Source organism: Oncorhynchus keta, chromosome 15 (assembly GCF_023373465.1).
Source record: "Oncorhynchus keta strain PuntledgeMale-10-30-2019 chromosome 15, Oket_V2, whole genome shotgun sequence".
Taxonomy (NCBI): Eukaryota; Metazoa; Chordata; class Actinopteri; order Salmoniformes; family Salmonidae; genus Oncorhynchus; species Oncorhynchus keta.
In genome coordinates this window covers 1,020,129-1,034,781 of record NC_068435.1, presented here as the reverse complement: position 1 = coordinate 1,034,781, position 14,653 = coordinate 1,020,129, and the positions used below count along the sequence as shown (strand labels likewise).

The 14,653-nt window shown below is 43.6% G+C and overlaps 1 protein-coding gene across 1 annotated transcript; it reads left to right on the top strand.

The window, feature by feature from the left end:
* Nucleotides 1-8,587, top strand: LOC118380990 (chemokine XC receptor 1; the record flags this gene model as incomplete). The annotated part of the gene is made up of 4 exons (XM_052464302.1): nucleotides 1-34; nucleotides 2,693-2,850; nucleotides 4,325-4,603; nucleotides 4,890-8,587. Coding segments are annotated over 4 exons (990 nt in total), but the record flags the coding sequence as incomplete, so codon positions are not given.
* Between the last annotated feature and the right edge of the window lie 6,066 nt (nucleotides 8,588-14,653).

The following is a 14,653-nucleotide window of genomic DNA, read 5'->3' as shown; positions in this document are numbered from 1 at the left end:
TGCTTCCTGGTCATCTTCCTCCTCAGTGTCACAGGTAACTTGGCTGGTTCCTGGTCATCTTCCTCCTCAGTGTCACAGGTAACTTGGCTGGTTCCTGGTCATCTTCCTCCTCAGTGTCACAGGTAACTTGGTTTCTTCCTCCTCATCTTCCTCCACAGTGTCACAGGTAACCTGTTTGCTCTTCGTCATCAACAGCGTATTCGGTGTTGTCTAGGTAACTGTGTGTTCTGTGTTGTCTAGTTAACTGTGTGTTCTGTGTTGTCTAGTTAACGGTGTGTTCTGTGTTGTCTAGTTAACTGTGTGTTCTGTGTTGTCTAGTTAACTGTGTGTTCTGTGTTGTCTAGTTAACGGTGTGTTCTGTGTTGTCTAGGTAACTGTGTGTTCTGTGTTGTCTAGGTAACTGTGTGTTCTGTTTTGTCTAGTTAACGGTGTGTTCTGTGTTGTCTAGTTAACTGTGTGTTCTGTGTTGTCTAGTTAACTGTGTGTTCTGTGTTGTCTAGTTAACTGTGTGTTCTGTGTTGTCTAGTTAACTGTGTGTTCTGTGTTGTCTAGTTAACGGTGTGTTCTGTTTTGTCTAGTTAACTGTGTGTTCTGTGTTGTCTAGGTAACTGTGTGTTCTGTTTTGTCTAGTTAACTGTGTGTTCTGTGTTGTCTAGGTAACTGTGTGTTCTGTTTGTCTAGTTAACGGTGTGTTCTGTGTTGTCTAGGTAACTGTGTGTTCTGTGTTGTCTAGTTAACTGTGTGTTCTGTGTTGTCTAGTTAACTGTGTGTTCTGTGTTGTCTAGTTAACGGTGTGTTCTGTGTTGTCTAGGTAACTGTGTGTTCTGTGTTGTCTAGTTAACGGTGTGTTCTGTGTTGTCTAGGTAACTGTGTGTTCTGTGTTGTCTAGTTAACTGTGTGTTCTGTGTTGTCTAGTTAACGGTGTGTTCTGTTTTGTCTAGTTAACTGTGTGTTCTGTTTTGTCTAGTTAACTGTGTGTTCTGTGTTGTCTAGGTAACTGTGTGTTCTGTGTTGTCTAGTTAACGGTGTGTTCTGTTTTGTCTAGTTAACTGTGTGTTCTGTGTTGTCTAGTTAACTGTGTGTTCTGTGTTGTCTAGGTAACTGTGTGTTCTGTTTTCTCTAGGTAACTGTGTGTTCTGTGTTGTCTAGGTAACTGTGTGTTCTGTTTTGTCTAGTTAACTGTGTGTTCTGTGTTGTCTAGGTAACTGTGTGTTCTGTGTTGTCTAGGTAACTGTGTGTTCTGTGTTGTCTAGTTAACGGTGTGTTCTGTGTTGTCTAGTTAACTGTGTGTTCTGTGTTGTCTAGGTAACTGTGTGTTCTGTTTTGTCTAGGTAACTGTGTGTTCTGTGTTGTCTAGGTAACTGTGTGTTCTGTTTTGTCTAGTTAACTGTGTGTTCTGTGTTGTCTAGGTAACTGTGTGTTCTGTGTTGTCTAGGTAACTGTGTGTTCTGTGTTGTCTAGGTAACTGTGTGTTCTGTGTTGTCTAGGTAACTGTGTGTTCTGTGTTGTCTAGGTAACTGTGTGTTCTGTGTTGTCTAGTTAACTGTGTGTTCTGTGTTGTCTAGTTAACTGTGTGTTCTGTGTTGTCTAGTTAACTGTGTTCTGTGTTGTCTAGTTAACTGTGTGTTCTGTGTTGTCTAGGTAACTGTGTGTTCTGTGTTGTCTAGGTAACTGTGTGTTCTGTGTTGTCTAGGTAACTGTGTGTTCTGTGTTGTCTAGGTAACTGTGTGTTCTGTGTTGTCTAGGTAACTGTGTGTTCTGTTTTGTCTAGGTAACTGTGTGTTCTGTGTTGTCTAGTTAACTGTGTGTTCTGTGTTGTCTAGTTAACTGTGTGTTCTGTGTTGTCTAGTTAACTGTGTGTTCTGTGTTGTCTAGGTAACCGTGTGTTCTGTGTTGTCTAGGTAACTGTGTGTTCTGTGTTGTCTAGGTAACTGTGTGTTCTGTGTTGTCTAGTTAACTGTGTGTTCTGTGTTGTCTAGTTAACTGTGTGTTCTGTGTTGTCTAGGTAACTGTGTGTTCTGTGTTGTCTAGGTAACTGTGTGTTCTGTGTTGTCTAGTTAACTGTGTGTTTTGTTTTGTCGAGTTAACTGTGTGGTCTGTTTTGTTGAGTTAACTGTGTGGTCTGTGTTGTCTAGCTGACGGTGTGTTTTGTGTTGTCTTGGTAACGGTTTGTTCTGGGTTGTCTAGTTAATGGTGTGTTCAGTGTTGTCTAGTTAGCAGTCTGTTCCATGTTGTCGAGGTAACGGTGTGTTCAGTGTTGTCTAGTTAGCGGTCTGTTCCATGTTGTCGAGGTAACGGTGTGTTCAGATTGTCCAGGTAACGAACGGTGTCCTCTGTATTGTACTGCTTCTTGACACAATGCTTAAACCGGAAGACAGCCGCAGCAATGTGTCAGAGGAAACACTGTTCACCTGGCAACCGTGTCAGCGTGCATTGCGCCCTCGACAGGAATCGCTGGAGAGCGATGGGACAAGAACATCCCTGCCGACCAAACCCTCCCCTAACCCGGACAACGTTCGATTTGTGCGCCCCCTCATGAGTCTCCCGGTGGAGGCCTGCTTCGACAGAGCCTGGACTCGAACCCAGGATCTCTAGTGGCACAGCTAGCACAGCAACGCAGTGCCTTTGACCACTGCGTCACTCTTGAGGCCCCTGTGTTTGTCTACTTAATGATGTGTTTTGTGTTGTCTAGGTAACGGATTGTTGCTGGTTGCCTTGTGTCGTTATGAGGACCTGAAGAGGGTCACCAACCTGTTCATCCTAAACCTGTTGACCTCTGACCTCCTATTTACCCTGACCCTGCCCTTCTGGGCCGTCTACCAACTCTCCCACTGGATGTTCGGTGACCTGGTGGGTATGACCAACCCTGACTTCTGATCTCTAACCCTAACCTCTGACCTCAACCTCTGACCTCTAACCTCGAACCCTAACCTCTAACGCCTAAGGAACGTAAAGGAAATGAAACACTAGCCACTAGCTACTTTAATAATGTCTACGTATCTTGCATTACTCATCTCATCAACCTCCTAACCTTAACCCTAACCTCTGACCCTAACCCCTGACTCCTAACCTTAACCCTAACCTCTGACCCCTGACTCCTAACTTTACCTCTAACAGTGATCTCTGGACGCTAACCCTAACCCTAACCCTAACCCTAAACTCTGACTCCTAACCCTAACCTCTAAACCTCAAACTCTGAATCCTAACCCTAACCTCTGACCTCTAACCGCTGACTCCTAACCATAACCTCTGACCTCTAACCCTAACCTCTGACATCTAACCCTGACCTCTGAACTCTAATCCTTTTCTCTGACCTCTAATCTTAACCTCTGACTCCTAACCCTAACCTCTGACTCCTAACCCTAACCTCTAACCTCCAACCGTAACCTCTGATCTCTAACCTTAACCTTTGATCTCTAACTCTAACCTCTAACCCTATCCTCTGACCTCTAACCATAACCTCAGATATCTAACCCTAACCTCTCACTCCTATCCCTAACCTCTAACCCTAACCTCTGACTCCTAACCCTAACCTCTGACTCCTAACCCTAACCTCTAACCTCCAACAGTAACCTCTGATCTCTAACCTTAACCTTTGATCTCTAACCCTAACCTCTAACCCTAACATCTGATATCTAACCCTAACCTCTGACTCCTAACCCTAACCTCTTTCTTCTAACCCTAACCTCTGAGCTCTAACCGTAACCTCTGATCTCTCAACTTAACCTCGGATCTCTAACCTTAACCTCTAACCCTAACGTCTGAACTCTAACCCTAACCCCTGACTCCTAACCCTAACCTCTGACATCTAACCCTAACCTCTGACATCTAACCCTGACCTCAGACCTCTAATCATTTTCTCTGACCTCTAATAGCAACCTCTGACTCCTAACCCTAAACTCTAACCTCTGATCACTAACCCTAACATCTAACCTCAGACCTCTAACCCTAACCTCCAACCCTCAAACTCTGACTCCTAACTATGACTCTGACCCTCAACCCTAACCTCTGACCCTAACCTTTGATCTCTAACCCTAACCTCTAACCCTAACATCTGATATCTAACCCTAACCTCTGACTCCTAACCCTAACCCTAACCTCTGACATCTAACCCTGACCTCTGACATCTAACCCTAACCTCTAACCCTCAAACTCTGATTCCTAATTCTAACCTCTGACTCTTAACCCTAACCTCTAACACTAACCTCTGACTACTAACCCTAACCTCTAACCCTCAATCTCTGAATCCTAACCATTACCTCTAACCCTAACCTCTGACCTCTAACCCTAACCTCTGACTCCTAACTATAACCTCTGACCCCAGGCCTGTAAGCTGTTGACGGGGGCACACTTCACCGGTCTCTACAGCAGTATGATGCTGCTCACCTCCATGACGGTGTACCGCTGTGTAATAGTCGTCGGGTCCCGTTGGACAGCCGTTCCCCGGAGACGACTGGGGTACGCATTGGCCGCCTGCATGGCATCATGGGTAGTCAGCCTGGCCGCCTCCCTCAGTGATGTCATATCCTCCCAGGTACAGGAAGTGGGAAACGGGACAAGAATATTCATCTGTGAGGTCTCACCTGGAACTACGGATGAGGAGGTGGGTTACGGTAACTTAGAACAAAAGAGAAATGTCCGCTCACTGTTGTTTGTTTAAGCTTTCAGTGATACACGTTTCTACTGACATGGTCTTTGTATGTACTTTGTGTTTCAGCAAACAGTGAGTGGACATTCCTGTTTCTAATTGTGACCAGTGTTTCCAATGTTGGATATTTCATATATAACCCCTCTGTCCCCCAGAAGCTGGATATTAATAATAATAATAATAATAATAAGATAACCTCTCCCTCTCTCTCTGTCCCCCCTCTCTCTCTGTCCCCCAACAGCTGGGCTACTACCTGCAGGTGTCCCTGCTCTTCGTCCTCCCTCTAATCATCATCATCCTCTGCTACAGTGCCATTCTCAGGACGGTCCTGGTAACTGCGACCAGGAGACAACACCGCACAGTGCTAGTGGTCTTCTGTATCGTGGTAGCGTTCATCGTCTGCTGGGCACCGTACAACCTATTCATATTCGCCATGTCTGTCTACACACCTGTAGACTGTGCGGTCAAGGAGCGGCTGCATGTTGTGTACATTGTGTGTCGTATTGTGGCCTACGCCCACTGCTTCCTGAACCCTGCCCTCTACATGCTGTCTCACTCCTTCAGACGACATCTCTGGTCGCTGTTGTGCTGTCTGATGGGGGAGGAGAGGGTAGGGCAGGGGGGAGGAGGGGAGAGGAGTGTGGGACACAGTTCGTCCCACGTCACCCCTAGACCAACCGGACCTGCTGTGATGCTTCAGGACCCCAGAGAGAATAACTATACAGCTACATGGATGGAGCTAAGAACGGAGCAGGAATGAACTATGGAACTTTCTCAATGACCTTCTAATCCAGCTATCAAACTGCTTTTCCACGCTTGAGACGGACCAACCAGCCCGGGAGTCAACACCCAGTGGCACCCTCCCTCATGGCCACCACAGTTCAGCAGGTCCCCATCAGATTCCATCACGACCACCATCATTTTGGGTCGATGGTGAGAGACATTGGCACCGACATCCATGACATCACCTCCTGGCGAAGTACTCCAATATGGATACCATTGTCACGTATGTTTCAACGACCTTCGTTTTAGACGATCAAAGGGAGTGCATCCTCGCTGGCACCGGGAAGAGAATTATCTCTGGCCCCTTTCCGTGCTACCGAAGAAGTTCAGAACATTTCAGGCAATCTGTAAATAGCCCATACAACTACCTCATCCTCATATTATCTTTTTGTCTTCTCCTTTGCACCCCAGTATCTCTACTTTGCACATTCATCTACTCGTAAGGAGGCTGCGAATTTTTGCAGCTTTTTGTTAAAAATCGCGCTAAATTTCAACGTCCTGCTACTCATGCCAGGAATATAGTATATGCATATGATTAGTATGTGTGGATAGAAAACACTCTGAAGTTTCTAAAACTGGTTAAATCATGTCTGTGACTATAACAGAACGTGTGTAGGAGGCAAAACCCCAAGGAAAACTGTTCACAAAATAAATATCCCTCCGCCAGTCTCTGTATTGTCTATGGCAAGGGAAAATACAAAAAAATATCCCTCCGCCAGTCTCTGTATTGTCTATGGCAAGGGAAAATAGATAGCGTGCAGTTTACCTACAGCTTCCACACGATGTCGCCAGTACTGGCATTTGAGTTTAAGTTTATCCTTGGTTAGATGAAGAATAGGCACTTCCTGTCTTCGGGTCCCTCAGAGGAAGTTATGAAAGGGCGAATATCGACCATGATTTCAAGACTTGCTGCTATCGAATACAGATCGCCCCGTGATCAATTTTATCGATTATTAACGTTTACTAATACCTAAGACAGGAGAAATACTCCAGATATAACAGACTGCCACTAGCCCCCCGACACATAAACTACTGCAGCATAAATACTGGAGGCTGAGACAGGAGGGGTCGGGAGACACTGTGGCCCTGTCCGATGATACACAAGGGCCAACAAGGCAGGATATAACACCACCCACTTTGACAAAGCACAGGCCCCACACCACTAGAGGGATATCAACAGATCACCAACTTACTACCCTGAGACAAGGCCAGTTACATCCCACAAAGATATCCCCCACAGCACGAATCCGTGCTAACCCAGACAGGAAGATCACGTCAGTGACTCAACCCACTCAAGTGACACACCGCTCCTAGGGACGGCATGGACGAGCACCAGTAAGCTAGTGACTCAGCCCCCATAATAAAATCAAATCAAACCAAATCAAACTTTATTTGTCACATGCGCCGAATACAACAAGTGTTTACCGTGAATTACTTCAAGCCCTTAACCAACAGTGCAGTTCAAGAAGAAGAAAATATTTACCAAGTAGACTAAAATAAAAAGTAATAATAATAACACAATAAGAATAACAATAACGAGGCTCAGGGGTACCGAGTCAGTGTGCAGGGGTATAGACTAGTTGAGGTAATCTGAACATGTAGATGGAGGTGTAGTGACTATGCATAGATAATAAACAGAGAGTACATGTAGGTAGGGGTGTAGTGACTATGCATAGATAATAAACAGAGAGTAGCAGCAGTGTACATGTAGGTAGGGGTGTAGTGACTATGCATAGATAATAAACAGAGAGTACATGTAGGTAGGGGTGAAGTGACTATGTATAGATAATAAACAGAGAGTAGCAGCAGTGTGCAAAACAGAGGAGGGGGGGGTTCAATGTAAATTTTCCAGTGGTGGTTTTATGAAATGTCCAACAGTCTTATGGCTTGTGGGTAGAAGCTGTTGAGGAGCCTTTTGGTCCTAAACTTAGTCCACGATCAGCTCCTTAGTCTTGCTCACATTGAGGGAGAGGTTGTTGTCCTGGCACCACACTGCCAGTTCTCTGACCTGCTCCCTACATGCCGTCTCATCATTGTTCAGGGCTACCACTGTTGTCGTCAGCAAACTTAATGATCGTGTTGGACTCGTGCCTGGCCATGCAGTCGTGGGTGAACAGGGAGTACAGGAGGGGACAGAGCACTCACCCCTGGGGGGCTCCAGTGTTGAGGATCATATGGCATATGTTTAGCTACCTCCCCTCACCACCTGGGGGTGGCCCTACAGGAAGGCCATGTTCCAGTGGCAGAGGGAGGTGTTTAGTCCCAGGATCCTTAGCTTAGTGATGAGTACTATGGTGTTGAACGCTGAGCTGTAGTTAATGAATTAATAGCATTCTCACATAAGTGTTCCTTTTGTCCAGGTGGTAAAGGGTATCTGTGGATCTGTTGGGATGTATGCAAATTGGAGTGGGTCTAGGGTTTCTGGGATAATGGTGTTGATGTGAGCCATTACCAGCCTTTCAAAGCACTTCGTGGCTACGGACGTGAGTGCTACGGGTCTGTAGTCATTTAGGCAGGTTACCTTTGTGTTCATGGTGGTCTGCTTGAAACATGTTGGTATTACAGACTCAATCAGGGACATGTTGAAAATGTCAGTGAAGACACCTGCCATTTGATCAGCACATGCCCGGAGTCTGGTAATCCGTCTGGCCTCGCAGCCTTGTGTATGTTGACCTGTTTAAAGGTCTTACTCATGTCGGCTACGGAGAGCGTGATCACACAGTCGTCCGGAACAGCTGATGCTCTCATGCATGCTTCGGTGTTGCTTGCCTCGAAGCGAGCATAGAAGTGATTTAGCTCTGGTAGGCTCGTGTCACTGGGCAGCTCGCTGGGCAGTTCGCATAGTTAGATGGTTCAGTAATGTAATATATCTCTATTGTTAGGTCTACTATGGATCAGTAATATACAGTGGGGCAAAAAAGTATTTAGTCAGCCACCAATTGTGCAAGTTCTCCCACTTAACAAGATGACAGAGGCCTGTAATTTTCATCATAGGTACACTTCAACTATGACAGACAAAATGAGAAAAAAAATCCAGAAAATCACATTGTAGGATTTTTGAAGAATTTATTTGCAAATTATGGTGGAAAATAAGTATTTTATAGACAAAGGGCTATTGTAATTCTCATACTATTAAAAGATGAAGTTTAAGTATAACTCTGACTGGTGTGTGGTTTGTAACTCTCCTCATTTAGTATTAAGGGAAATTGCCACGACAGCGCAGCCTCCCACTTCTATTCTATTTCTATTTCTACACAGCATTGTACAGATCTTCAGTTTCTTGGCAATTTCTTGCATGGAATAGCCTTCATTTCTCAGAACAAGAATAGACTGACGAGTGCTTTGCTTCTGGCCATTTTGAGCCATTAATCGAATGCTGATGCTGGTTGCGGAGTGATCTTCAAGATCGGGCTTCTCCCTCCACCTCTCTGGTCTGATCACCGACAACGACGAGACAGATTATAGGGAGGAGGTCATAGACCTGGTCATGTGGTGCCAGGACAACCTTCTCAGGACAACTCTACATACATGTACATTCAGTGGGGAGAACAAGTGTTTGATACACTGCCAATTTTGCAGGTTTTCCTACATACAAAGCATGTAGAGGTCTGTCATTTTTATCATAGGTACTGGTACACTTCAACTGTGAGAGACAGAATCTAAAACAAAAATCCAGAAAATCACATTGTATGATTTTTAAGTAATTCATTTGCATTTTATTACATGACACAAGTATTTGATCACCTACCAACCAGTAAGAATTCCGGCTCTCACAGACCTGTTCGTTTTTCTTTAAGAAGCCCTCCTGTTCTCCACTCATGACCTGTATTAACTGCACCTGTTTGAACTTGTTACCTGTATAAAAGACACCTGTCCACACACTCAATCAAACAGACTCCAACCTCTCCAAAATGGCCAAGACCAGAGAGGGTGTAAGGACATCAGGGATAAAATTGTAGACCTGCACAAGGCTGGGATGGGCAACAGGACAATAGGCCAGCAGCTTGGTGAGAAGGCAACAACTGTTGGCGCAATTATTAGAAAATGGAAGAAGTCAATCACCCTCGGTCTGGGGCTCCATGCAAGATCTCACCTTGTGGGGCATCAATGATCATGAGGAAGGTGAGGGATCAGCCCAGAACTAAACGGCAGGACCTGGTCAATGACCTGAAGAGAGCTGGGACCACAGTCTCAAAGAAAACCATTAGTAACACACTATGCCGTCATAGATTAAAATCCTGCAGCGTACGCAAGGTCCCCCTGCTCAAGCCAGCGCATGTCCAGGCCCGTCTGAAGTTTGCCAATGACCATCTGGATGATCCAGAGGAGGAATGGGAGAAAGTCATGTGGTCTGATGAGACAAAAATAGAGCTTTTTGGTCTAAACTCTACTCGCCATGTTTGGAGGAAGAAGAAGGATGAGTACAACTCCAAGAACACCATCCCAACCGTGAAGCATGGAGGTGGAAACATCATTCTTTGGGGATACTTTTCTGCAAAGGGGAGAGGACGACTGCACTGTATTGAGGGGAGGATGGATGGGGCCATGTATCGTGAGATCTTGGCCAACAACCTCCTTCCCTCAGTAAGAGCATTGAAGATGGGTCGTGGCTGGGTCTTCCAGCATGACAATGACTCGAAACACACAGCCAGGGCAACTAAGCAGTGGCTCCGTAAGAAGCATCTCAAGGTCCTGGAGTGGCCTAGCCAGTCTCCAGACCTGAACCCAATAGAACATCTTTGGAGGGAGCTGAAAGTCCGTATTGCCCAGCGACAGCCCCGAAACCTGAAGGATCTGGAGAAGGTCTGTATGGAGGAGTGGGCCAAAATCCATGCTGCAGTGTGTGCAAACATGGTCAAGAACTACAGGAAACGTATGATCTCTGTAATTGCAAACAAAGGTTTCTGAACCAAATATTAAGTTCTGCTTTTCTGATGTATCAAACACTTATGTCATGCAATAAAATGCAAATTAATTACTTAAAGATCATACAATGTGATTTTCTGGATTTTTGTTTTAGATTCCGTCTCTCACAGATGAAGTGTACCTATGATAAAAATTACAGACCTCTACATGCTTTGTATGTCGGAAAACCAAATACTTGTTCTCCCCACTGTAGTTATATATATATATGTATGTATTGTTATTAACTTTAAACATGAAAAACATAAACAGAACAGCCAGAGGGAAATAAGAAAAAAATGAAACAATATATCAATTCAAATACAGGCACGTAACGGATAGATTTTGTAGACATTTTGTTTTGTATATGTTTTAATGACTCTAAATAGTTTTCCAAATCAAAAGGGTCTTTTTCTTCATACATTTTGACTTGTATATGGAACATTTTCCTAGTAAAATAAAGAGATGTATGACATACTCACGTTCAATTGTGGAATCAGTGTAGTAAAACGATATGTCAAACTTTAACTTTATAATTTTGTTGCCAAGATACAGTTTTACATCAGTCCAGAACACTTCACTATATAAACAAAGACAGAATAAGTGTTCAATCGATTCTGTTTCTAATTCACAAAAACTGCATTCACTGGTAACATCAGGTATATATTTAGAAATCAAGCTATTACACGGATAGAATCTATGGAGCATCTTAAAGGAGATCTCCTTTTACGTTATTGGTCATCAAAACTCTGTGTGTAGTGAACCAAGCGTCAGTTTACATCAAACAATGAAGCCCAACAAAATATCGCAGAGGGAATAGACTTCCTGTAGAAAATATCCCTTAATAAACAATTGTTGAATTTCTTATCTAGTAAACCTGGATATCACCTACAATAGGAGATATTCCAAAATATGCATTATTCAGTAGTAATGTTTTTATCCCACTAGATATAGTTTTAATAACTGTCATATTCCTTGCTTGAAACCTCAAAGTCGTATCTTTCCATAAATTCTCTCTGTGTAAATAGATTCCCACTAATATTAACTAATTGGCTGACAAGGACAATGTTTTTAGAGAACCATTTATGGTTAAATAACATCTTGTTTCTATTTAATTATGAGGTGAAAAGTTGTGTTTATACAACAAAGCCCAGCACATTAAAGCCTGCTTGTGAAAAGCCGCCAATTCCACAGGAAGTTTGCCCACAATATACGGGCATTGTAGTAAAAAATGAAGCCCTTCAAGCTTCTGAAAAACTAAGTGAGGTAAAATATTCCAGAAACAATGAGGATTTTTTATGTACCTTTTAACCCAGTTGACTTTGATTGAAGAGAGTGAAGTCTAAGACATTTAGACGGCCATCACAAACCCTGTCGGTGATAACATCTCTTTATCTTACGTGGCTTGTTGAATGTGGCTTGTTGTGGCTTGTTGTGGCTTGTTTTTCTTATGTGTTATAGAGTATAGGCACACATTCAATATGTTGGTAACTAACCACTGACTGCATTACCCTGCTAGATTTAAACATAGATCCATATGTAGCTAATAAAATAAATCATTATAGGAATAATGCAACAATCATATGAATCCCATTTAGATTATAAACATGATAAGATATATAGCTAATTCTGCTAATCAGAACATCTATATTTACTAAGCTGTAGTATTCCGTGGGATATTATATGTGAAAGCACAGATAGAGAAACATCTTACTGTCTTCAGGGAGGGAGAACATCAAATCATGAATCATTAAATGCTAAATAAATGGCCAAAGCATTTCTCCTATCATATGATATCTCCACATATACAGCTTGGCAGAAGTTCAATATCATTATATTATTATAATAATAGACAGTAGTCACTTATAGATCATATTCTATATGGGGTGTCTTATAGTTTTAAAAACAGCCAAGTTACAACTGGTCATGACTCAATGGCATCTTATTCTCTATATATAGTGCACTAATTTTGTCCATGGCCCATAGACAATAGGGTGCCATTTTAAAATGTGCCTTAATGAACAGTACTAGGCAATTAACAATGACCTGTGTCCCAAATTAAACCTATAGGAAGAAAGGAGAGAGAAAGATATGGATGTCCAGAATAATACATTTTAGTACAGCTAAACACTGAATGACACACAGGAACAACTAGTCTAGTCAGGTCAGGTATAAAGGTGACTTAACGTCAGTAGAGCTAAGCCTGGAATGACACACAGGAACACCAGAAATAACTCAATATAAACATGTTTGACTTTGCATCACAAAGAAAGGTTTCAGGTATATAAAGGTAAAGGATCAGATCAAATGCAAAACAGAATCTTCTATATATGAACAGTGGATATACATATTTGATCTGATTTGTTTCAAAAAATAGTCTCTAACCCTAGTCTAGTCAGGTACAGGTGACTTAGCGTTGGTCGCCCGGAATAGGCTAGTCAGGTACAGGTGACTTAGCATTGGTCGCCCGGAATAGGCTAGTCAGGTACAGGTGACTGAGCATTGGTCGCCCGGAATAGGCTAGTCAGGTACAGGTGACTTAGCGTTGGTCGCCCGGGCTAGTCTAGTCCAGTACAGGTGACTGAGCATTGGTCGCCCGGAATAGGCTAGTCAGGTACAGGTGACTTAGCGTTGGTCGCCCGGGCTAGTCTAGTCCAGTACAGGTGACTTAGCGTTGGTCGCCCGGGGCTAGTCAGGTACATAAAGGTGACTTAGCGTCGGTCCCCCAGGCTAGTCTATGTAGGTACAGGTATAAAGGTGACTTAGTGTCGGTCCCCCAGGCTAGTCTATTTAGGTACAGGTATAAAGGTGACTTAGCGTCGGTCCCTCAGGCTAGTCTATTTAGGTACAGGTATAAAGGTGACTTAGCGTCGGTTCCTCAGGCTAGTCTATTTAGGTACAGGTATAAAGGTGACTTAGCGTCGGTCCCCCAGGCTAGTCTATTTAGGTACAGGTATAAAGGTGACTTAGCGTCGGTCCCCCAGGCTAGTCTATTTAGGTACAGGTATAAAGGTGACTTAGCGTCGGTTCCCCAGGCTAGTCTATTTAGGTACAGGTATAAAGGTGACTTAGCGTCGGTCCCCAGTCTAGTCTATTTAGGTACAGGTATAAAGGTGACTTAGCGTCGGGCCCCCAGTCTAGTCTATTTAGGTACAGGTATAAAGGTGACTTAGCCGGGCCCCCAGTCTAGTCTATTTAGGTACAGGTATAAAGGTGACTTAGCGTCGGTCCCCCAGTCTAGTCTATTTAGGTACAGGTATAAAGGTGACTTAGCGTCGGTCTAGTCCAGGTATAAAGGTGACTTAGGGGCCCCAGTCTAGTCTATTTAGGTACAGGTATAAAGGTGACTTAGCGTCGGTCCCCAGTCTAGTCTATTTAGGTACAGGTATAAAGGTGACTTAGCGTCGGTCCCCCAGTCTAGTCTATTTAGGTACAGGTATAAAGGTGACTTAGCGTCGGGCCCCCAGTCTAGTCTATTTAGGTACAGGTATAAAGGTGACTTAGCGTCGGGCCCCAGTCTAGTCTATTTAGGTACAGGTATAAAGGTGACTTAGCGTCGGGCCCCCAGTCTAGTCTATTTAGGTACATGTATAAAGGTGACTTAGCGTCGGTCCCCCAGGCTAGTCTATTTAGGTACAGGTATAAAGGTGACTTAGCGTCGGGCCCCCAGTCTAGTCTATTTAGGTACAGGTATAAAGGTGACTTAGCGTCGGTTCCTCAGGCAAGTCTAGTCAGTACAGGTATAAGGGTGACTTGGTGTCAGTCGTACAAGCTTGGCTGACGCTGTTCCTAACAGAAGGTGAGGTTAACGGCTGTGACAGGCGCTAAAGGTCTAGAGGAGTATTCCAGGTGAGTTACAGGTGAGTTACAGGTGAGTTACAGGTGAGTTACAGGTGAGTTACAGGTATGTAATTAACACATACAGTTCAAAGGGGAAGTTTACATAAACTTAGGTTGTTGTCATTAAAACTCATTTTTCAACAACTCCACTTGTTAACAAACTATAGTTTTGGCAAGTTTATTAGGACTTCTACTTTATGCATGACGCAAGTAATATTTCCAACAATTGTTTACAGACAGATTATTTCACCTATAATTCACTGTATCACAATTCCAGTGGGTCAGAAGTTTACATACACTAAGTTGACTGTGCCTTTAAACAGCTTGGAAAATTCCAGAAAATTATGTCATGGCTTTAGAAACTTCTGATAGGCAAATTGACATCATTTGTACCTGTGGATGTATTTCAAGGCCTACCTTCAAACTCAGTGCCTCCTTGCTTGACATCATAGGAAAATCAAAAGAAATCTGCCAAGTCTG